Genomic DNA, 24734 nt, shown 5'->3' with positions numbered 1-24734 from the left:
CATAAGGTGCCTACTTTGTGGATTTTTAAATTTAGATTAGTAAACGAAATACATGCATGTGACCCCGTGGCAGCTGGCGCCCAGTCTTAAGGAAATGCCAGGTCAGGGCACAGCTGAGCGGTGCCGTGCAGAGGGGACGTCTAAGGAGGCTTCCCAGAGGAGGTGTCTCAACAGTCGTCTGTAGCTGTGTTGTTAATGGGCCTGTTGTCTTGGGTCCCGCAGGCCCAGGTCAGCAGACACTCCGCACCCCGAGCTGGCTTGTTGCTGAAAAGGGAAGGGAAGGGGTTAGTGCTTGTGAACCCCTACCACGTGCCCAGCGCTGGTCTTTGTCTACCACCTGGTGAGGCACCAGAGCAGAGCAGCATCCTGGCCGTGGGCACCCAGCTAAGTGGGAAGGACCAAGGTTGGCCCTGTCCCACTGCTTCCGGACCCCGACCTGGGTCCCCCTGGACAGCCTCCTGAACCCAGTTCTGCTCTGCGTTGACGGGACTCACCTTTGCTTCTGCCCCCGCCCCCGGAGGCTCTGCTGGCCCAGACCCCACTCCCAGGCCTGGCACCGGAAGGGCAGGGGCTGTTCTGTGCACCCTTTCATCAGCTCTGTTGTTACCTAACCCACCTCGCGGCCATCCCCTGTCGAATCTGCTTAGGGGCAGGCAGTGGCCTCTCCGAGCTTCCTGCTGTGTCACACCAAGGGGACAAGGAGCCCTCGACGCTGTTCCCTGTTGGGGCAGGGAGAGCCTGGGCTGAGGGTGGCACCGTCCCGGCAGTGAGGCAGCTTGGGTTGAATCCCGGCCTGCGTCTCCGGCCACACGGCTTGGGGGGTGACCTCCGTCTCTGGACCCAGAACCCTCGTGGGTGAGGTGCATTGTTGATGCCAGAGCCTTCACGTCTCCTCCCGGCGGCCGTCAGGCTGGCCGTCATCATCACAGGCTGCGTTCTGAAGTCAGCATCCCTGTGGGGAGGGGCGTGGCCTGGAAGAACCTCGCGGTCCTCCCCGTTTCCTTGGAGAATAATGTGATGGGAAGGGGGTAACAGAGGTCACTCTCCTCCAAAGGATGGTAGCAGAGGTATAGAGACAAAAGTCCCAGCTCCTCAGCGTGGGGGCTCGGCCCCCACCTGCCACCTCCGGGCCCAGCTGCTGAGGCTGCACTGATTCCGGCCCCGCCAGGCAGCCCCACAGCGGGGTGCACGTTGCCATGACAAGACCCCCTCCAGCCTCCTGTTTGGCCGGTGGGATGGGAGTCACCTTGGACAGACCAGGGCCACCATGTACCCTCCATGTGTTCCTTTAAATCCCCACGTAATCACTGGCTTGTCTTGTGGGGCCTTAGCTGTGGTCCTGGCACCCCACAGGGTGACCTGTTGCTAGGGAGGCCTGGCCAGGCCACTTAGGGCCACCAGCTTCAGTAACGCCAGGCTGCCCTGCCCTCGAACCTGGCCAGCATCTTGCGGGCCCTGGAAGCTACCCTGCCTTGAGTGCCCAGTGGTGGACCAAGGCTCTGAGGACAGGAGACGCATCACTCACTCACTCTTCTCCCCTGGACACATGGCCTCTGTGGCCCGAAGCGGAGCCACCTCTTTGGTCCCTGGCACTCAGTGCAGTTTCCTCACAGGTGGCCTGGCCTCTAATGGCGGCTTGTGAGTGAGGATAGCTGGAGGCTGTGACTGATGGCAGGGGCTCCCTTCCGCCAGGCTCAGTGCCTGGTTCACAGATGTGTCACCATCACTGGCTCTGAAGATACCTCTGAACACCTGCGGGATGCCAGTTGCCTGCCAGAAGCTTGATGCAGCGGCGCCTGGGGCACGCCCTGCTCCCTGGTTACCTGGGAAACACGCCTGCCCACCTAAGGTGGGAACCATGACCCCCAGGGGGAGCAGAGACCTCATGCCAGGGGAAGGGGTTTCAGGGAGAGCACCACTGACCACTGGGGTCCCTTGACCCAGACTTGCAGGGAAGAAAAGGAATTGCCCTGACGAGGTATAGGGCCAAGAATTGGCATGGGCGAAAGCACTACAGCGTGGAAGTGCCCCGGCGGGTTCGTTGGAACTGCACATCCCTTGCAATTACATCTGCAAAAGTTCGAAAATAAAGTAGCAGAATGCGTACACCCAGGCCTGTAGAACGGCCTCTGAGCACGGAGCTTGTGTAACCCAGATGTTAAGGCATCTGGATGTCACCTGTTTGGGTCCTGGTTCGCACTGTGTCATAAGCACAGTTTTCATGCCCTGTTGCACATAATCAGTAATTAGCTCTGGTGTGCTCCAGCCCATGGACAAGTCATGCCCTCTCTGAAGTAACCGGTTCTCACAGCGCGTTTTCACACATCCGACGTCAAGGTTTTGAGGGCTTCCCAGGCACATCTGGATTTTGCCCTCAAAGTGTGGTACTAATGCTGTAATAACAACTCTCACTTATTGACTGGCGGCTGTGTCTCAGGCACCATTTGGGGGACTTTCATCCTCATGGCAGCCCTAGGAAATGGGCACTGTTGTTATCCCCATTTTACAGATGAGGAAACTGAGGCTTGGTGAGGTTAAATTACTTGGTCAGCGTAACTGAGCTGATGAAGGCTAATGTTCTTTTTTTAAATTTTTATTGAAATATAGTTCATTTACAGTGTTCTGTCAGTTTCAGGTGTACAGCAAAGTGACTCAGTTATATATGTATATATATATTCTTTTTTTGTTTAGATTCTTTTTCATTATAGGTTATTACAAGATATTGAGTATAGTTCCCTGTGCTGTACACTGGGTCCTTGTTGTTTATCTATTTTACGTATAGTAGAGTGTATCTGTTAATCCCAAACTCCTAATTTATCCCTCCCCTTACTTTTCCCCTTTGGTAACCATAAGTTTATTTTCTCTGTCTGTGAGTCTATTTCTGTTTTGTAAATAAGTTTATTCGTATCATTTTTTAAGATTTCAAATATAAGTGACGTCATATGGTATTTGTCTTTGTCTGATTTACTTCACTTAGTATGATAATCTCTAGGTCCATTCATGTTGCTGCAAATGGAATTAATTCATTCTTTTTTAATGACTGAGTAATATTCCGTTGTATATATGTACCACATCTTCTTTATCCATTCATCTGTCAGTGGACATTTAGGTCGTTTCCATGTCTTGGCTATTGTAAATAGTGCTGCTGTGAATATTGGGGTGCATGTACCTTTTCAAATTAGTGTTTTCTCTGGATATATGCCCAGGAGTGGGATCACTAGATCATATGGTAACTCTATTTTTAGTTTTTTAAGGAACCTCCATACTGTTCTCCATAGTGGCTGAGATTCTAATGCAGGCTGGTCTGATTTGAACACATATTCTTTGCACTGTGTCAAGTCACAGAGAGGCCCCTATTTTCTGAAAAGTCGAAAATGAAATCTTGGTAGATTTGGTTCCAGTGACTTAGTTGTGCTTTCACAGCAGCTTCCCCCAGTCTGATTTTTTCTTTAATATGGGCAAGTTTGGGAGTAGATGACCTCAGAATACCCCTGTAGCTTACGTGCTAACAGCCGCTTGGAGGCCCCAGGGGAGCAGGCCTGTCCTTTTGTTGAGCTGAGCAGGTACCTCCTGGAGGGCTGACCGTAGAAATGGGCCGCGGCCACACCAGCCCCAGCCCAGGGGACCACGCCAGGTGCATGCCCGATTGTCAGTGGGCGTCAGAGAAGGGAGACTCTGGGAACATCAGAAGGAGGAAAGCTGGAATGATATTCCAAAATTTTCATGACGTCTCAGCGTTCCCAAACGCTCCTTGAATCCTGATCTTTTCTTTTTCAGCCGGTCCCGTGGCTGAGTGCTTCACTGCAGGGATTGTCCCACGGAAGCCCCAAATTCTCCATCTTTCAGGGCATCTCCTGATTTCTCTTTTTCTCAGTTCTGTTAGGAAGATGAGCTCTTTGTATCTTTCCCCTGGTGTTAGTATTTTCACGGTCTGTTTTTCATACCATTTGGTAGGATGCGGGCATTCGTCCATTTCGGAGACTTACTTGTTAATGCGTCCGGCCCTGAGCAGGCACCGGGGAAGCAGGGGTGACAACTCGCACAGGTGTGTGGCCTGCCGAGCTTGTGGTCCAGCAAACCCAGGCCTGTGTGTGCAGAATTCCATCACCAACATGAGACGGGTGGGTGGGCAGCTGCACCAGCCCCGGGAGCTTTCCACCTGCGTTTACTGGCTAATGTATGAGATTTGAGACTCTGTATGAGGGTGACCAGGGGATGTTGGCGAATAAATAAAGGTGCAGCCGCCCGTTTGGTTCTGCTGCTTGACGGGGTTCCCTGGGCATCCTCCTGGGTGGGCCACACCTTCTTAAAACGTTCCCCTTTGTCTCTGCAGGCCTCCCGCCCTGAGTGGCAGCCCGGTCATCTCGGATATCTCATCGATCCGACTTTCCCCACACCCTGCCGGCCCTGGGGAGTCCCCCTTCAACGCCCCACACCCGTACGTGAGCTCCCACGTGGAGCAGTACCTGTGCGCTGTGCACGGCAGCCCCACGCACCCCGCCATCTCTGCGGCCAGGGGCCTCAGCCCTGCGGACGGTGAGTAGGGAGGGCCTGGAGCTCCGGGGTGGGGGGAGGGGTGCGAACTCTAATGCTGTTCATCCTCAGCCGCTGCCCTTCCTCCCTGCCCCCCATCAACAGTAGGTCTTTCGGGCTTCCCTGGTGGCGCAGTGGTTGAGAATCCGCCCGCCAATGCAGGGGACACGGGTTCGAGCCCCGGTCCGGGAAGATCCCACATGCCGCGGAGCGGCTGGGCCCGTGAGCCACAACTACTGAGCCTGCGCGTCTGGAGCTTGTGTTCCGTGACAAGAGAGGCCCGCGCACCGCGATAAAGAGTGGCCCCCGCTTGCCGCAACTGGAGAAAGCCCTCGCACAGAAACGAAGACCCAACACAGCCATAAATAAAAAAATTTTTAAATAAATAAATAAAAAACAGTAGGTCTTTCGATAAATGAGGGGTCCAAGACAAGGGAACCAGGGGTGCATTGGTTTTTGCACTCATTAAAGGACTATTCGTAGGACTTCCCAGGTGGCACAGTGGTTAAGAATCTGCCCGCTGATGCAGGGGACACGTGTTCGAGCCCTGGCTCGGGAAGATCCCACATGCCATGGAGCAACTGAGCCTATGCGCCACAACTACTGAGCCTGTGCTCTAGAGCCTGCAAGCCACAACTGCTGAGCCTGCGCTCTAGAGCCCATGAGCCACAACTACTGAGCCCGCGTGCCACAACTACTGAGCCTATGCTCTAGAGCCCACGAGCGACAACTACTGAGCCCACGTGCCACAACTACTGAGGCTGCGCTCTAGAGCCCGCGAGCCACAACTACTGAAGCCCACGTGCCTAGAGCCCATGCTCCACAACAAGAGAAGCCACCGCAATGAGAAGCCCGTGCACCGCAACGAAGAGTAGCCCCCGCTCGCCGCAACTAGAGAAAGCCTGCACGCAGCAACGGAGACCCAACGCAGCCAAAACTAATAAATAAATAAATTTATTTAAAAAAAGAACTATTCATAAACAGCCTTGGCATGCAAATTACGTAATAAGAATGGTGACGTCTGTTTATTCATGGAGGTTCTATCTTAGGTGAGAATTACTTGGTTGCAAGATGCCAAAGTCTGCAGAAGCTGGTGTTAAGCAGAGTGGGTGTTGTATCGGGGTGTCTCAGGGACCCCCCCCAGAGCAGAAAGAAGGCAGAGCTGGGCAGGTTTCTGTCTGCATCTCTGGCAGGTCAACGCATGGCCTCTAAATGGGACCCCAGCCGCAAGGCTCCGGGGTGACCACCAGTGACTTTGTGTCCCTCCTGAGAGGATGCTGAGTGGCCCAGCTCAGTCAGATGGCAGCCCTGGTCAATTCGTTTGAGACAGAGAAGGGCAGTGTCACAAAGAGAAACCAGACAAGGTGAATGGCTGCAGCCGTGGGACATAAGACGGCCGGCCAGGATAGGGCCATTCGGAAATGGCCCTTCACCACTGCTCCTGGCCCTGAGCTCTGCGTGGGCCCCCGAGTGGCTGCGACCAATCCGGGATGCCCCAAAGGATGTGACACATCCACACAGAGCCCGTGTCTCCTGGGAAGTGGACCGGAGCTCCCCAGCCTCTCCTGGCGGTGCAGGCCAGGGTCCAGACGCTGTTCCTGCCTGGAAGTTCACACGTGGTGCAGCGGGCGGCATGGTGCCCTCAGGAAGATACGTCCACGTCCTAAGCCCTGAACCCGAGAGCGTGGCCTTATGTGGAAAAGGGCCCTCTGCCGATGTGATTAAGTTGGGTATTCTGAGTCGAAGAGATCATCCTGGATTATCCACGTGGGCCTTAAATCCAATGACAAGTGTCCTTATAAAGGGACACATAGATAAGAAGACAACGCAAAGATGGGAGTGTGTGGCCACAAGCCAAGGAAGCTGGCAACTCCCAGAAGCTGGAAGAGGCAAGAAACAGGTTTTCCCCTAAAGCCTCCGGAGTGGGTGGCCCTGCTGACACCTTGATTTTGGACTTCTGGCCTCGAGACCTGAGGGAGAATAAAAATCTGTTTTCACAGCAGTTAGCGGCAAGCAAGCCTGTACTGATTTGTTACAGCAGCCCGAGGAAACTAATACATGCGGAGGCAGGGCGGTCCTCTCAAGGCCTGGGTCAGGGAGGGCCCTGAGAGATGTCTGTAGGAGGGGTGAGGAGCAGAGGCAGGGTCCGCCAGAGCAGACTCGTGTGTGTGTGTGTGTGTGTGTGTGTGTGTGTGTGTGTGTGTGTGTTGAGGACAGTGGGCACTCAAGGAAGGCTCAGGGAAGAGGCACAAGCAAGAAGGGGAAGGGGAGGGCATTTCAGGCACAGACAGGCCAGGCAGAGGCCGTGGGGCTACAGGCTAGGGCTGTCCCTAGAGGATACAGCAGGAGAGGGAGAGGAGGAGGAGGAGGTGGAGGAAGGGGAGGATGACTGCTTCCATGGACCGGCTGCTTCCTTCTGCCCAGAGTGTGTGCATCTCCTTTGCCACCTGCCAAGACTAACAGCAGGGAGGCCAGTTCCCGGGCTCTGGGTTCAAACTCCCTTCTGTGTGGCCTTGGGCAGCATCTTTGTCTCTTTAAGTGCCAGAGTCCTCATCTGCTGAGGGAGTCAGCTCACGGTGTGATGCTAGTGAAACCAGAGAATGGATGTGATCCCCTCAGCCCTGTGACTGTACCCACCCAGCGGAACGCCCAGCACAACGTTGGCTGATGCTATCATTTTTAATAGTAATTTAACTGGTGGGTATTATTACCCCCATTTTACAGATAGAAAACTGAGCCAGCTCAGAGAGCTGGCACCTTCTTAATTTTGCACACCTGGTAAAAGCCAGGACCCCCGAGGGGTATGTTTGGTTTCCAAGCCCCTCTTTAGCTAACAGCACACCCCTGAGTGCCAGGCCCCCTCAAGATACTCTGAAGTTCATCCTCCCGGCCTCTTTGCTAAGCCCCGGCAGGGCTGACCGCCCGTCCCGGTTCTGACAGGCGAGGAGCTTTATCTGGCCAGGGCGGGCGAGCGCTCGCCTGCCATCCCGCTTTGAGTGTTGAGTGAGTCTGAGCTGGCGCCCAGCTGTCTGGCCACCCTGGCACCTCCGATTGCACCTTCTTTTTCCTTTGGAGACTATGCTGGACCACGGACCCTGGAGCTCTGGGCGTCTGTGGGGCCTGGACTGGGAGAAGGAAGCAGTTGTTTATGGCTCTGAGCAAGTGGAGGAATGTGGAGGCTGGGATCTGGCTGCCCCATCAGCAGAAGCAGCCCCGCCCCAGCCGGCTGCTCAGGGCTGACCAGGGACGGCGGGGGAGGGGGGCCCAGGGACCCGGGGGGCAGGGGAGGGCTGGAGGGCCCGGAGGGGCCTCCTCGGGCCAGGTGCACGTTTCTCTTCTTTTTGGCCAGATTCTGACAGTTTCTTCCTCTCACTCCCTCCTGCCCACAGTGGCCCACGAGCACCTAAAGGAGAGGGGGCTGTTTGGCCTCCCCCCTCCAGGCACCAACCCCTCAGACTATTACCACCAGATGACCCTCATGGCAGGCCACCCCACGCCATATGGGGACCTGCTGATGCAGAGCGGGGGTGCGGCCGGTGCCCCCCATCTCCATGACTACCTCAATCCAGTGGATGGTGAGTGCTGGGCCAGGGTGGGTGTGGGGAGCAGGACAGGGGCTGACGGTCCCCCTGAGGCCGAGCAGGGTGCTTGTTGCTCCTTTTGTGGCGGGGAGGAGCCCAATGGAGGGATCTGGGGTTTACCCCAGTCCCTGCCATGACTGCTGTCCTTGGGGGACTGTGTCTGAACAACACGCACAAATACTTAGTGAGTCATCACGGGCCAGGAAGCGTTGTAGGAATTGCAGTCACTCCAGGGAACGAAAGGGACTCATCTCTGCCTTCATGGAACTTACTTACAGCTTAGTGGGGAGAGACAAACAATTCAGGAATGGGGTAAGGAGCATTGGGTGGATGAGGGTGCCATCCTGAAAGAGGAAATCAAGAAATCCTCACTGAGAAGATGATATTCAAGCAGAGAATTGAAAGGGATGAGCCATGCAGAAATAAGCCAAAGAGTGATACAGGCAGGAGAGACAGCAAGTGCAAAGGGCCTGAGGCCGCAGTGGGCCTGCTGGGATCCAGAAAAGCCCGGGAGGCCAGTGTACCTGGTACCCAGTGAGTGAAGTGGCAGTAGGGTGGGGCCAGAGTTCAGGGGCTGGCTGTGCTGGTCGGTCAAGGCTTGGTGAAACTTTGGCTTTCACGCAGAGTGAGGTGGGGCCCGTGGAGGGGGTCGGACAGAGGAGGGATGAGACCTGACTTATTCTTAAAAGGAATTCCATCTGGCTGCTGGTCGGAGAACAGATTCAGGGGCAAGGTGGAAGCAGGTGGTCCAGCTGGCAGAGGTGGGAGAAGCGGTCACGTTTCAGATAGATTTTGAAGGAAGAGCCACAAGATTTGTTCCTGGATGGGATGTAGAGTCAGGGAGGAAGAAAGGCATTGAGGACAACACTGGGGCCTCAGGCCTGAGTAGTTGGAGGACAGAGTTGTCAGTAACTGAGCCGGGAGGCTGCAGGCCGGGCACGTTTGGGGGCACGGCCGGTCGGGCGTTCTGGGGAGATGAGGTGCCTGGTGCCCATGAGGTACCAAGTCCCCCACCCACCCACCACATCCTCACAGCTGCTTTTACAGGGGCAGCTGCACCCTAACCATGAGCCAGCCCCTGGGGTCAGATGGAGCCCCCTATGTGGGGGAGAAAGCTGAAGACATCTTTCCCCCTCCCCAGTCAGCGCTGCTCCACCTGCCGGCCCTGGAGCTCATCCCAGAGACCCCCAGGGATCCAGGCCAGGCAGCGGGGCTGGAAGCCAGAGCGAGGGGCCGGCAGGCGGCTCCTGCAGATTTATCCTCCTCAAGCCCTTTTTCACTCCCTGGTGGCAGGGAGCAGACACAGACCTGCAGGAGACCTGCTGGGTTGCAGGCAGTCCCGTGGGGCCAGGCAGGGCTGCAAGACTCGGGGGGGCCCCTACACCCCTCAGCCACCTCCCGTCCCCCAGTCCTCCGCCCTGGGCTTCCCGTCCACACCAGCCACTGCAACTCCACCTTATCGGCCGGATCAAAGCCAAGCCCCTCACTTCCTAAGGCCTGGCTGAGATCTCACCTCCTCCAGGAAGTCCCTCTGGATGCCCCCTCCCTCCCCTCCTTTCCTTGTGACCAACCAGGGTTCTTGACCTCCTCAATCAATAGAAATTGATAAGAGGCCAGACAAGGAATTCAGGCAAGGCTTTATGGGGGCTCCTGCTGCAGCAGGGTCGGGGGAGGGCGAGAACAACTAACAAGGTTCCCTTGCTCGTTCGCTCCCCGAGGTGGGGCGAGCTGGTTCCTTATATGGGGTGAAGGTAGGGGTGGGTCCAGGGCTCCGGCTGGAGGGGTGGCTTAGGTGCTTTGCCCACCCCTTTGGTGGTGCTGCGTGCAGGGGGCTTGTGCTCCAGGCTCCTCAGAAGTGGCAGCTGGGTTTTTGGTCTTTCTGTATCTTGTCCATAATTTGCCCCAACTGCGCATATACACAAGTTGTTTTTAGTCCCTTATAGATTCTCTGTATTTTGTTGCTTAAGAAGATGTTTGCACAGGTGCAAGCACTGCAGCAAAGGGTCCCAGGTCCCACCTGTCTCATCGTCTCTCTGCCCTGCTCACCTCACACTTACAGGGGCCACCTCGAGTGGTCCCTAAGCACCACTCCCCTGCAGTGTTCCCTGCCCTCCCCCACAGGAGTGTCACTGGGGAGGAGCACGGCAGTCCGCCCAATGCCAGCTCTGGGTTTTGTCCCGTGTCACCCTCAGCCTGCCCCGAAGGGAACCCACAGCACGACCAAACGATGCCACCAGAATCTGGTCCCTGGGTCTGTCTCGCCCCCGTGTCTTCCCCAGGATGGTGTTTCGTCCAGGACGGGCACACAGTGTAGGGGTGCAGTGAGGCCTGTCGGCCCCCTGAGTGCATAAATCTACATGCTTTTCTCTCTCCTCCCCTTAACAGCCCTACAGGTGCCCCCCACAGGGAGCGGGAGGGCTCTGGGGAGGACATGTGCGCTTGCTACTCATCAGTTAGAAACCAGACAACAGCAACAATACAGGGCATAAAGTTTGCTGCCATTGTCCAAACATCAGATTCCCCAAGCGATGTCCGCCTTCCAAGGCCTTGGGCTGGGTGGCACCAGGCCAGCCGGGCAGACACGGAGAAGCCATGGCCGAGGGGTCCGGCCAGGCAGGTGTCCCCAGAGGGCGGGAGAGGCCAAGTCAGCACATGTGAGCGCCTGCTGCGTGCACATGTGAGAGCATCCAAGTGAGGTCTGCCTGTGTGCCATGCCTTTATGCACACTCCCCATGTGACTCCCCTCAGCCCCCTTCCGAGGCCAGAATTACCGTCCCTGCTGTAAGGTGGGCTTCCTGGGGTTCCCAGCATCCAGGGACTTGCCCAGGCCGCAAGTCAGGGTTCCAGGCCCCGCTCCGTCTGTCACCAGCATCACGGGCTCTCCCTCATGCACACCGCCCCAGGCAGCACAGCACATCTGACGGGCCCCGTGAGCCACGGCCTCGGGGAGAGCCCAGTGGGCAGAGCAGCTGAGCTGGAGCCAGCGTGCTGCAGGGATGGTGGTGCTGCGGGTAGGTCTAGGCCACGCCTGCTTGAGCTGCGTCCTCGCTGGGACGGCTGGTGCTGCTGGGACCCGGCGGGGCCTGGACATGCCCTGCATGCTGTGTGAGTGTGGCTCGGTGCCAGCTTTACAGTGGGTGCTCCACGCATGCTGGTCCCCATCTCTTTCCACCGGTATCCTTTCCCTCTTTCAAATCTACCACCTCCTGCAGGGTTCTGTCTCCCGATTGTCGGCACCACCGTCCACCCCATGTTTGGGCCCCATGCCACACCTCCTCCTGGACACCTTTTCCTCACCACCAGCCCACCCCCCCCAGGCCAGCCCACCTCAGGCCTGCCCACCCCGTCCAGCCCACCCGAGACCTGCCAAGTCTGCCTTCTCAGCACCCCCGCCGGCCATCCAGTCCTGTGCCAGCTCCCAGCTCAGCCTCCCTCCGCCCCTCCCATCACCCTCGGGGTGAAACCCAGAGTCTACCACATGGCCAGCGGCCTTCCCTCCAGCCTGTCTCTCCCCACCTGCGCCTCTGCGCCCGTCCACCATCCCCGCAGGCTGGCCTCGTTCCGTCCTGCACCGGGTCCCAGGACTCAGGTCAGCTGGCACTTCTCCCAGGACACCGCCCACGTCAGCCCCCCTTGGGCTCTGCATCTCCCTCCGCCCACCTGCAGGACCCGAGGGGCCCCAGCTGTAACTGGCTGGCCCTTCTGTCTTCACAAACCCGGAGCCCCGCAGGTCCAGGAGCACCTGCCAAGGAGCAGGGCTCTGTGTCTGTTGGGGGGCGAGGGAGGGAGGGAGCGGCAGTCACAAAAGAGCCTGGGGTAGAAACATGGAAGAAACTGTGCGACGCCAGCAGCTGTCGGCCTGCGGGGAGCCTGCAAGGGGACAGGCAGCTTTGTTCTGGGGCGCTCAGCGTTTGGCAGCGTCTGGGCTGAGCATCTGAGACACGGGGGTCGGGCGGTGGTGAGGAGGTGAGCTCACCAGTGGGCGTGGGAGCCGCCCCGATGAACTCAGCACACCCACCGACATCCTGTCGCCGCCTCTGTCTTGAGGGTGTCATGGGCTTCAGGCGCAGAGTAGAGCTTCACCACCTCCAGCCTCGGTCTGGACGGACACATGGGTTTCTCGGGCTGAGGTGGGGGTTGGTGGCGACCCGGGGATTTTCACAAACCCCGGTGAACATCAGGAACGGGTGGTTTCTTTTCCTTTGTTCCCCACCACTTACCTCCAAGGAAATCAGAGTGAAGTCCAGCATGAGTTCCTGTATTTGCCGTTACTTAGTTATTTTCCAAACCAGTTTCAGCCAGAACTTTTGCGTCCGCTATTTAAAGTTTTAGGCATTTCTGTGCAGCTCCGATGCCTACGTGGCCCCAAGAGACTCAGGCCCAGGCCTGCGCCCGGCTGAGCCCAGACCTGCCTCTGTGGAGGGGGTGGGGGGTGGGGTCGTCCCTGGCCCCTCCCCTCGTGGGAACTGGGAAAGCCCCCCAGCTCTGGTGTTTTCGGCTGGTCCCAGCTGCACGGGTCTGGGGAGAGGTGCTCCGGGAAGCCTCTGTCCACCCCATGAAGGTGTGAGTGGGTCTTCCAGTCGAGCTTCTTTGTGCTCAGACTCTCCCAGGGAAAGGTGTGCAGGCCTGGGGCCCGGGCAGCGGGGCTCACGGGACCACCTGGGAAAGGGCCCTGAGGCTCTGAGGACGTGTGTGCACATGAGTAAGCTGCCCGTAAACATGACGGGGATGTGTAAGCTCTCTGCCGGTGCAGGGGCCCTGAGAGTTTGTGCGGACTTGGGGAGACTCCGTGTGTGTGTCTCTTCTCTCTCTCTTTCTCATGCACACACACACCCTACCTACATACCACATACACACCCACACCATAAACACGCACACACCACACACATGCACACTCACTCTCCTCATTCATTCATGAACGAGGGTACTTATTGAGCACCTACTACGTGCCAGGCATGGTGCCAGGTGCTAGCAACACAGCATGCCAAGCCCAGCTCTCGCGGTGCTCCAGGGGGGCTGCTCTGTGGAAGCTCCCTGTCGGGGCAAAGAACACCTATCCTGAGGCCACCCCGCCTACTCAGCCTGTTTCCTCAGCACCCGCACTTCACATTCCAAGAGGAGGCAGAGCCATGGGGGAGAGAACGTCCCAGGGGCGATGAGTGTCAAGCTGGGGTGTGGAGACCAGGGGCACCCGGCTGTGAGGGGGCCTGGGGAGAGGGTGTCAGGAAGGCCACCCAGGTCCACATCCGGCAGAGCAGTGTCCCCAGCCCACCCACTGGCAAACCACCCACAGTTTTACCTTAGCCAAGTGCCACCTACACGATAACTTATTTAGTCTTATATTTTTAACAGACTCACCTTAAAACAGAACTTTATTTTTTTTTCTGAAGAGGGAAGCCCCATAATATCTGAGGAAGATGTCCCCGTCTGTGTCTCCGTCACGCCTAAACGATCTCCTTTGGGTCGTGTGTGTGTCCTGCGCTGGGGAAGATGCCACAGCCTTAGCGGCAAGGCTGGAGCTGGAGGGGGCTCTGGTGGGTTCTTGCTGAATGGAAAAGCCAAGCCCTCCGTCCGCCGCAGAGCACAGGGCCGGGCTGTGGGCGGGACAAGGGGCATCTCCAGCAGAAGCCGCCCTCCCTCTGCCGGGAGCCTCCTGGCCTCCAGGTGGTCGGTGAAGGCCCATTGCCCCTGTTCTTTAAGGAGGCTGATTTATAGCCGGAGGAGTGAGGAGTGATGCGGCTTTGGAAGGTGATAGATAACCAGTCCGGGAATCCGAGGTTATTCTGCCTAGTGGTCCTCTAGAGAGCAGGGAGATCACTGCTTGTCACTGGGGCCCTAAAATGGAATTTTCTCGCGTGATGCCGTTGAGTATTGGTGATTTAACGGCGGAGCCGCGGCCGCCGCCCCCCGCCCCACCACACTGAGGAGCTTGAAATGTTTCCGAGTGAAATGTTGTGTGCTTACAGCCCACATTTCCTACGAGCTGTATATTTTATTGTCGTATTGACACTCATTTCACTCGGATGTCGCCTCTGTTCTTTATGCTGCCTGCGGGTCCGGGGAGGTCTCAGGAACCACTTACACTGATCACGCCACAGAGAGGCAGGGGAGCTGACGGAGGGGCTGCCAGAGGCCCCGTTCTGGGAGGGCGTCCACACCCAGCCTGCCGACAGGAGGGAGACCGGGGGCAGGGTGCTGAGGGCAGGCTCGGGCCAAATGGTGTGTCCGGCTCATCTGGCAAGCCTGTCCAGAGTCTCGCGAGACAAGCGTTGCGAAGTCACTTTCCAGGTGAGGAGCCTCGAGCCCAGAGCCCTAAGTTTCTTTGTCTCCATCGTAGACCTGGGAAATGCGCTCATAGGCCTCAGCCCCACACCTCTGGGCTCCAAAGCCTCGGTGCTTTCTACTCCCCCGCAAGAGGGGGTGTGAACAGCTAAGTGTGGTCCAGGTCAAGGTCCTCAAGCTGGATTTCCTTAGAGCGTCTCCTTAGTGAGTCCAGAAACGATCCGGGCGACGGGCTGGGCCATGCAGGAATGCTCCCTAAGCAGTGGGGATCAGGGCTCACAAGCCCTGCCACAAGGCTGTGCCCTGCCGTCCCCAGGGAAGGCGCGTCCCGGCCCCGGGCCCACAGGAGGCCCATCCAGAGCTGTGGGCGATATGCTGCTCGGTAGCCTGTAGTGACCCTGAGGTGGGCTCTCCGGCCCCATCTTCTGGGTGAGGAAACAGCCCAGAGAGGTCCAGCGACTCGCCCAAAGACACCCAGTTAGAGCTGGCAGGCAGGGTCAGAACCTGCGTCTGCCCGGGTCCCGGGCCTGTTTCTGCATCTCCTGCCGTTTCCGACTATCCTACGGAAAGAGATTTCCCCGCCCCCACGAGCACTCTGGGATTACCTGGGGTAACCCCGCTTCGGTGGTGTCCAGTGATCCTGCCCAGAGCCACAGGTACCGCTGTCACCTCCCACCAACATGCTGAGCTCCAGGAGACGGGGCTGAGCATCCTTGCTTGCAGCTCCCCCGGCATCAAGGCCTGTGCCTGGCAAACAGACTGCTGCAGGAGGGCCCGATGGGTGTGTGAACTAACGTGCGAACGAGCGGAAGAAAGAACTAGCGGACAAAACAGCATCCAGGTCAGGTGGCGTCTGGCGTTTGCCCAGGTGAGGGCAGGCAGGTGGCTGGTCACCCAGCGGCTGTCGGCTCTCAGAACGGGGGCATCCACAGATGAATGGACATGACGAGTCTGCCAATCCTGGTCATAAATCACAAGAGAAGCCACGGGAAATGAGTGCCAGGCTTTTCTTTCTATTTAGTAATTTATCAAGGGAAGAGGTGCATTAATAAACATATTTCCCTTGAGGGGAGGGAATAACAGAGATGAATATCACTGTCAGATTTGGCCTGTTTCCTCTTGTTAGGGGCGCACGAGAGGGTGAGAATCCAAATATTAGTAGCAAGATCTTTTTTTAAGTGTATTGCAAAGATGTGTGTGTATTTCTTACTTTGTATGATATTAGATCTACCCCCCATCTTGTATTTTCCCATTTACCACTCAGTTCATAAGTAACAGGAGTCTTTTGGAAGCTTCACTTTTATATCTCAGAGTTGCCTTTAAAGTGAGGATGAACAAGGAGTGAGCCCAGTAAATAAGAAGTAAGAAGCCTGGAGGACACCCGGATAGGCGGATGAGCGTTTAGGGACAGATGTCCTCCACTGTGGCTCAGTCGTCTCCTGTAGATTTGCTGCCCTTTTCTTCATTATTAGCTCTCAGCTCACCCTGCTCACCAGAGTCCTCCCAGCCCCTAAAGAAGCCGTGTTCATTCAGTTTCATTCTGGAAGATCTGCTGGGTTCAAGGCACTGTCCGTGGTGCTGCCCCTGTGTCCTCAGGACACACCTGCCACACCGCCCCCATTGTGCAGATGGGCAAAGAGAGGCTCAGGAGACTGAGTAATGCACCCCAGGGCAACCACTAAGTGTCAGGCTGTCTGTGTGCCCCCACTGGGGTGTGTGTGTGTGTGTGTGTGTGTGTGTGTCCCTGCCCTGGGCCCCTGCACCCAGGAGAGCCCTCCCCTGATACCTACCCTCCCCCCCCCCCCCCCCCCCCACCCCGAGCAGAGGCAGTGCAGTGGCGGTTCTGGCGTCCAGCTGCCTGCTTTGCAATCATTCTCTACTTCCCCCGGCCGTGTGGCCTTGGGCAAGCTACTTGTCTTCTCCTTTGTAAGATGAGGCTCATAATAGTTCCTTCTCTATAGGACAGTTGTGAAGATTCAACGGCTTTATACTTGAAAATGCTTAGAACAGCCCCGAGCATCCGCTGGGCACTCAGCAATTACTGACTTTGGATGGCTGAGCGTCCACTGTCCCTTGACACACCACGCCTCTGCCCCATGCCCGGCTTTTGGCATCTCCTACTGGACTCACCACCAAGCCAGCCGGATCCCAGGGCTGGGATATAACGGTGAGCGGGGGGACCGAGTCCCTGGTTCACAGAGGCGGGAGAAACAGAAGCAACCAGACATACACAAGCAGGTGCGAACTCCCCCGAGCTGCACCTATTCACAGAGAGGGGACCGTGGTGCCCTGAGAGCGGCCCAGGGGGACCTGCCCAACACCAGGAGGTCAGCGATGGTTTCCCGGGGAAAGTGATGACCCTGCTGAGGGCAGAGCACTGCAGACAGAAGAAGCAGTATGTGCAAAGGCCCTGTGCAGGAGGCTGGAGGGGGGGTCAGGGGCACCCACGGAGCCACCGGGTAAGCCACGCTGAGGACTTGGGCCTTTTTCCTAATAGCAGTGGGAGCTCTGGAAAGGTTTGGGGTGGGCAAATGCAAAGACATGATCTGATTTGGCCACCGGGTATGCCACGCTGAGGACTTGTGCCTTTTTGCTAATAGCATTGGGAGTTCTGGAAAGGTTTGGGGTGGGCAAATGCAAAGACATGATCTGATCTGGCCACAGTGAGGAATGTGTATTGGGCAGCAGTTAGCTAAGGGCCCCAGGATGCCCCAAGCAAGTGGGGGGCTGGGCTGGTGGAAGTGGGAGATGCAACTGTGAAGGAGGTGAGGAGGGGGAGGCGTCAGGCCAACTCCCAGGTCCCCTGTTCTGCCGCTGTATGGGTGGCAGGTGCCCGCCGAGCCCAGCCCTGCAGGAGATGGGCAGTGTGGGCTGAACTGGGGCTGCCCTTCAGACGCAGGAGGCCAGGTAGGCAGCTGGCTGTCAGGAAGTTCACTATCAGAGCCACTAAAGTGAGGATTTAAAAGCTGTTTGTGGTGAGAGCGTCTTCCTGGCCTGCCTCTCCCCACCTCTCTGAAGGTACACTCAGGACAGAGAAAAGCCACACAGCAGGGCTTCTTTGGACCTTGGTTCAAATCCTGCCCTTGAGCAAGTCGCTAACCTCCCCAAGCCTCGTTTTCTTATCTGCACAGCTGGGTTTGCATTTCGGGGGACAGTAATGGCTGTTCATTGCAACAGTGGGTCTGAATGTCACTAAGGGGTGGCTGTCGCTGGGTTATTCCGTGCACCGGAATTCAGAAGCAGGGACGTATCCAAACACCACACCAAAGGGACACACGCTGTCTCTAGTTGCTGATGGGCCAGGACACATCTCTGTGGTCCGGGATGCTTGTTCAGATGGGTGGTCGTGTCTGCAGCACAGCCCAAGCGCCGGCTGGGGAGGGGCTGCTCCGTCGGACCCTGTGAGGCAGAATGAGGTTGTGAGACATTGTGTCCCTAGGCCTGTGGGCTGGGGTCCTTCCTGCCGCAAGACAAAGGTGGTGACACGGTCTGAGTGTGTCACCTGCTGGCCTGGGTGCCAGCCATGCTCCCAGGCCCCTCTGCGGGGCAGAATGAGCTGGGATTCACCAAATGAAGCACTTTCCGTGAACCCACCATAGCTCTGCTTGCTGAAAGATCTATAAGCCCCAGGCCTCAGAACCCAACAGAATCAACAGACGGCCAAAAACAAAGATGTTCAAGGAAAAGCATACCCTGAGTAACTCAGCTTTTTCTCCCAACTGGGAGCTTTCCTACAAGCGCTTCATCCTTCCTGGCTGAAAACAAAGTCTATGATTACACGCGTGCACTTGTACAGACATACGTACAGGGTACCCACCTGGGTCTTGGACCCAGCATCCTTCATCCACAAAGGAGATGGTTAGGAAAGAAGACCCCAGAATCCCCTTCCAGCAGGAGGATTCTGGTGGCCCAGCCTTAAAGGGGCTTCCCAGATTTGCCAGCCAAGGATGGGGCGGGGGGAGGGCTGGGCGTGGCTGCCCCCCAGGGCAGGGGCTCGGCCGAGGCTGCTCTGGTTGGTGGTGGTGGGCTTTCTAGGGGATCGGTTGGTCCTGGGAATGCGGGCCCAGAGAGTCACAGGGTATTTCTCCTGCCCTCAGTTCTCCTGCAGTGGTGGAGGCAGCACACTGACTCGCAACCCCGCAGCCAGGACATCCTGCATCTCCCTGGCGGAGGGGACCTATGGGGTCTGGGCAGGGCTGAGCAGGCCGAAGGGAGGAAGGCGGGCGTCGCGAGCCCGGGACCCGCCGAGCACGGGTGTGGGTACTGATGCACTCTTCAGCACAGGCCTGGAGGTCGGCGCTTGGGGACCCTTTACAAAGAGGAAACGGGCCCAAGGAGGGTCTGGACGGGGTCGGAACCTCGGCATGTGGCTTCTTGTCCAGCGATGTTGTCAGACCATTTCTAGGCTGCTGTGTGCCCGGAGGGGAGACCAGAACCCTGGTTGGGAGAGGAGGGGCTGTCAGGAGGAGCGGTCTGGGGCCCCTGGTCCTGAGGAGCAGGGAGCCCGGTCTGGGGGCAGGCCCTTCTCCCTCCCTGCAGTTATGTGTGTGTGTACGGGGAGGGGGAGAGCGTACCCACGGCCAGTCGGGTAGGGCACCGCGCGCATGCGTGCATGCATGTTTAAGGCAACAGGTCCCCAAGGCCCAGGCGACTCCAGAAGGGAAGGGCCTCAGTGTTGGAGAGCCGTCTGCGTGCTGCCAGGCTGCCTTTTGCCGTGGCATCCTGCATCCTGCATCCTCCCCACCCCAGACCGGCCAGGAGTCTAGGGCCTCTGCTTGGCGAATGTCCACTCAGGGCACTTCGGGGCGATCCTGGTCGCAACGTGATCCGTGACCCTGGAGCACGTGACTGCTTTCCCTCTCCTTCCCGTGGAAGAGTCACCCGCTGGGATGCTCTACAGCAATAAAAAAGGCGCCGGTTCCTGCCACGCACAGCTGCGTGGGGAAACCTCACCGATAATGTCGGACGGAAGAAGCTGTTTGAGAAAAAGCATTGATAATTCCATTTACGTAATAGACAAGTACGCAAAACAGGCAATGCTAAGCCGAGGGTGAGAGGCCAAGATGGTGGCTGCCCCGGGGAGGGTCCGGAAGGGGCAGAGGGGCTGCTGGGCGCTGGCCGGGCCGTGCTTCGTGGCCCGCTGCTGGCTTCACGGGTGGGTTCCCTTTGTGAGAGGCCACCGAGCAGTTCACCTACGGTTTGTGACTTGGCCGATGTGCCTCGGCCGCTGTGCCTCAGGCGTTGCTGGACCCAGTCTCGGCCTCTGCATGCCTAACGGGGCAGGCACTAACACAGATCCTCAGCACACCAGGTGTGGACCAGGCCCATCGTACAGATGAGCAAACTGAGGCCGAGAGAGACCCGTGCCCCAGAGCCACCAGCTGGACAGGGGCAGATCCGCAGTGCCCATCAGACTGTCCCCACCCCCAGTCCCCTTCCCCCGTCGCATCACCCCCACAAGCGAGGTCATGCTGACGCCCCTTGGCTTGGCTGTCCTGCAGTGTCGCGTTTCTCCAGCCCCCGGGTGACGCCCCGCCTGAGCCGCAAGCGGGCGCTGTCCATCTCCCCGCTCTCGGACGCCAGCCTCGACCTGCAGCGCATGATCCGGACCTCTCCCAACTCGCTGGTGGCCTACATCAACAACTCGAGAAGCAGCTCGGCTGCCAGCGGCTCCTATGGGCACCTGTCGGCAGGCACTCTCAGGTGAGCCCAGCCCGCGAGCCGGGGCCAGGCATGGGAGCTGGGCTGGGGCCCAGTGGGGAGGGTCCACACTGGCCCCACGGGAGAAACATAGGACTTGGTTTTTGGGTTTTTTTATTGAAATATAGTTGATTTACAATGTTGTGTTAGTTTCTGCTGTACAGCAAAGTGACTCAGTTATACACATATATACATTCTTTTTCATATTCTTTTCCACATGGTTTATCACAGGATATGGAATAGAGTTCCCTGTGCTCTACAGTAGGACCTTGTTGTTTATAGGACTTGTAAGTCAGTCTACTTGCTACTATTCCAGGAATTCAAAACCAGTAGTGATGACACTGAAACATGCCAACATTTGGGTACATCTTCATGGGCCTGTTTTTCACCCACCAAATGATTTTTTAGTAACCCTTACCGGGCCTGTCGCGAAAGATTCCATCATGAAGTCAAAGGGGACTTTCCTAGCATTTCAGCAGTGTCACTGACCAGCACTGGGACCGCTGGAGGTGTGACACTGGCTTGGCCTGCACGTCTCTGGGCTGGCAGACGTCTCCCTCTGTGGTCACAGCACACGCAGACCTCACCATCACTGCCCGCCCTGCCCCCTCTGTGCAGCCCTTTACTGTTCAGAGGACTCAGACCCCAGCCAACTTGGCTGAAACCCATGTCCTTACCCTGGCCCTCCTGAAAGAGGCCAGGGTTAGAGGAGCTTAGGAAGGCCAAGAGAGCTCAGCCCAAGGACCCGGAGATAAGGGGTGATAACAATTATATCAGTTATCTTTTGCTGTGTGACAAAAAAACAAAAACAACAAAAAACTGCAGTTTCAAACAACAATAAGCATGTAACCTCTCGCACCATTTCCGAGGGTCAGGAGCACGAGACTGGCATAGCTTCAGGCCTCTCACGAGGCTGCAGTCCAGATGTTGGCCAGGGCCGTGGTCACCCGGAGACTGGACTGGGCCTGGATGTCTGTTTCCAGGATGGCTTGCCCTTGGGCCTGTTGGCACGAGCTTCAGTTCCTCTTCATGGGAGCCCCTCCACATGCTGCTTGCGCGTCCTCACAACATGGTGGCTGGCTCCCCCTCCCCCCGCCCCCAGAGGGAGTGACCCCAGAGAGCAAGGAGGAAGCCACGGCATCTTCTGTGACTTAGCCTCGGAGGGCACCATTTCTCCCTCCGTGTCCTGTTCTGGAAAGAGTGGCCCGTATGCAGGTGGCATGGTAGAGCTCAGAAGACAGAGGACAGTGGGAACCGGAGGGCTCGGGACACACTTCCTGGACGAGGGCGCATTAGAACGGGGTTCAAGTAGTCGGGGAGCATCAGTGACGCAGGGGCACATCCCAGGCGACAGAGCAGTGAAGGGCCAGGGACAAAGGCTGCGTCCTGGGGCAGGGCCTGGGAGCTACGCACAGAAGTGGAGGCCTGAGACGGCCGGCAGGGGGGAGCCGCGGGTGCTTGAGCGGGGTAAAGCCACGGTGACGGGGCAGTCAGCAGCGCGCCCATCCCGATCCCCGGGCAGGGTCCTGTCTGCCCAGGAAGCGTGAGCCTCGCAGAGTCCTGCCCCCACTCCTCTCCACCACCTTGTCTGCCCTTCTCTGCAGCCCGGCCTTCACCTTCCCCCACCCCATCAACCCCGTGGCCTACCAGCAGATCCTGAGCCAGCAGCGGGGCCTGGGCTCGGCCTTCGGACACACGCCACCCCTGATCCAGCCCTCTCCCACCTTCCTGGCCCAGCAGCCCACGGCCTTCACCTCCATCAATGCCACGTCCACGCAGCTCAATAGCAGCAGCAACTGTCTGAGTGATGCCAACCAGGTAGGTGGGTGCGGGGGGCAGGGGGCCACCAGGTACTCATCTGCACCAAGCGAAGGCCAATCACAGCCGTCTCATGCCAGGAACCTGTGGAAGGACTCTAGGCACAGGTCTGGCTGGCACCGTACCTCTGGGCAGAGGCCACGTGATCAAACGGGCCTCGGGCTGGATACCCAGTCAGGAGACCCGGGCTGGGTCCTCACACTGCCCTCATGCACCGTGGGCTGGCACCCAGCCTCAGTTCTTTGGCTGCTTGTCCAATAAGCATAACGACTAGATGGAGAAACCCTAGCATTCAGAGTCAGGCGTCATACAGGGACCTCACACACAGCATGGAACATGGATGGATGAAACAGGTAATTAATATTGTACAGCTTAGCTTTAGAGCATGAGTTTACCCAAGGCCATCTTTTTTGAGCTTCCCAACGGGCTTTTGACGTGCCCGGGCCGGCTCACACAGTGCTTGGCATGCTCGGTGCCGTGAGCATTTGATGAACGAACAAAGTCCTGTTTTGCAGGTGAGCAAATGCAGTTGGAGTCCTAGAGACAGTATCAGATAGTAGGAAGGGCGCAGGCCTCGGAATCAGATCGTGTTTTGAACCCTGACTTACCTGAAAGCTCTTTCAGCCTGAGCTCACACACCTGCAGAGTGGGGCTGCCACTGGTATTGGGTCACTGAGCCTGGGTCCACCTGGACCCTGGTTAGTGCTCACGATGACCGTCCTTGAGGTGAAGCAGCTGCCCAGGCCACCCAGCTGGCAGGGCAGAGGCTGGAAGTGACCACGTGCTGGGGAGGAAAGACCAGAGGCCGCGCGGTCTAGGAGCGGCCCTCTTCTAGAAAGTTCTCCCCAGGGCTCCAGGCGGCCACCTAGCACCTCCCCGACAGTGGCTGTCGGCTTTTGTCACATCCCCTGACACCGCAACTCTAACCCGCTTGTCCTGAGGAACCAAGCTCTTCTGTCCCGCTCCCGGGACTGGCCAGCCCTGTTGTCCCCAGACCCAGAGCCGCCCCTGCCTGGGAGGACTGAGAAGTCGAGGCCGCTGAGTCGGGAGCGGGGTCCCCAGCATTTCTCAAAGAGAGGGTCTCTGCTCCATCTCCGTGGCGGGGGGGTGGGGGGAGGGGCTGCGTGGTAGGGAGGAGGGTGCTGGTGGGCCGGGCCCTGGGCTCCCCGGGCTGTGCCCCAGGCCAGAGCTGGGCGGGGACTCAGTTTCTGAAACTGCAAACACAAGCGTTGGCCCGGACGGCCTGGTGCGGAGGGTCCAGGGTAAAGCCCAAGCAGAACTTTGGGGTGCCCCCCTGTGCTCCCCTCTCCCAGAACAAGCAGAGCAGCGAGTCGGCCGTGAGCAGCACCGTCAACCCCCTCGTCATTCACAAGCGCAGCAAGGTCAAGACCGAGGCCGAGGGCCTGCAGCCCGCCTCCCCTCTGACCGTGACGCAGGTAACCTGCCGGCCGGCCTGGCTGCGCTCGAACTGGGGCCGGGCCTCGTCTCCTGGGGCAGCTGCCTTGGGGCCATGACCCTGTTGAGAGTGGGTGATGGACGGCAGCCTGCATGAACGAATGAGTGAGTGAGTGAGTGGACCAGAGAGGGCAGGGCAGGCACGCCAGGAAGCTCAGGGAGGATCAGAGCTGTGTCCCCAGCTCCCCACACCCACCTCACAGGTGCTCATCAAACGCCTGCCTGAGGGGGAGGGGGGAGGGGGAGGGAAGGGGAGGGAGGGAGGGAGGAAGAGAGGGAGGGCTGCAGCTGTCTGTCCCCGCAGCACAAGCCCCAGGCCCACTGAGTTGCTCACGGCCCCTGAACGGCTCAGTCCCCCTGCGTCTGCGCCCTCTCCGTGGAAATCTGACCCCCACCCTATTCCCTGAATAGTAGGACTCACATCTGCCCAGACACCCCTCCCCCCACCAGCTTCTAGGTCACTTTGTCTCCTGCACTGCACGGTAAGCTTTGGAGAGGTGGCACTTTAGGAACAGTGCCTGGTTTGGCTCTGCGTCACCGGGTTTGCCTAGGGCCTGGTGCGCAGTGGCTGAGAGATAATATTTTCTAAGGACTCAACGCACATTTGAGGGGGTGAGTGTTACAGTGCCTGGGAGGGGAGGGGGGACAGTTCTTGGTGGGAAGGCGAGGAACAGAGCTTCCCGCAGCCCAGAATGAGCCTGTCGTGGGGCTGAGACCCTAGTGCAGGTGTCTTTCTTTGGAGATCCTGCCACTTAATTCCAACACCAAGCCGGCAGGCACACAGCCCCAGCTCCAGGGGAGGGGACGGCATGCATGCTGACCTCTGGGGCAGCCCTCTCGTGGTGGCCCGGTCTCCACCCATTACTACGGAATCCGCAGCTATGACACCACGGGTCCTCGGGGCCTCTGGTCCCCATCTCCCCTACATCTGCCGGACCATCCTTTATCAAACCTGTAAACCATCCGGCATGCTCCAGGCACTTAATTTTTATGAAATATTGGGTTCTGTTACTGTCAGGCAAACAGAGGTTGGTGACAAATTCTTCTCCCCTCACCGACACCAGAGCATCTCTGCGTGATGCATGGTTTCCACGCGGCTGGCCATCATCAGGGGCCGTTGAAATTGTTGAGGACGGTGAGCATCCACCGGAGATCCACTCACTGGAGCCGTGGAGCCAGGGCTGCGGGGAGGCGCTCAGTGCCAGGGAGCCCCCCGCCCCGCCCCCTCAACCCGGGGGGCTGCACAGAGCCCACCCTCCTGCCCAGCTCCGCTCCTACCTCATGTCACGGAAGGGCAGCCGTTCATCACGAGGAGGTTGTCACCGTGTCACTCAGTGTCCTGACTCAGTGACCTGACTCCTTTGC

The 24734-nt window shown here is 58.1% G+C and overlaps 1 protein-coding gene across 1 annotated transcript in view; it reads left to right on the top strand.

The window, feature by feature from the left end:
- The window catches only part of GLI2 (GLI family zinc finger 2), a 248343-nt gene that overhangs the window by 204362 nt on the left and 19247 nt on the right, over positions 1-24734 (top strand). The window contains exons 4-8 of the mRNA XM_068545373.1: positions 4334-4536; positions 7923-8108; positions 19898-20099; positions 21701-21914; positions 23228-23350. Of these exons, the coding sequence (XP_068401474.1) occupies positions 4334-4536; positions 7923-8108; positions 19898-20099; positions 21701-21914; positions 23228-23350 (928 nt within the window). The remainder of the gene's footprint in view (positions 1-4333; positions 4537-7922; positions 8109-19897; positions 20100-21700; positions 21915-23227; positions 23351-24734) is intronic.

Source organism: Eschrichtius robustus, chromosome 5 (assembly GCF_028021215.1).
Source record: "Eschrichtius robustus isolate mEscRob2 chromosome 5, mEscRob2.pri, whole genome shotgun sequence".
Lineage (NCBI taxonomy): Eukaryota > Metazoa > Chordata > Mammalia > Artiodactyla > Eschrichtiidae > Eschrichtius > Eschrichtius robustus.
The sequence above is the reverse complement of the archived record's forward strand: the minus strand, read 5'-3'. Positions and strand labels throughout refer to the sequence as shown.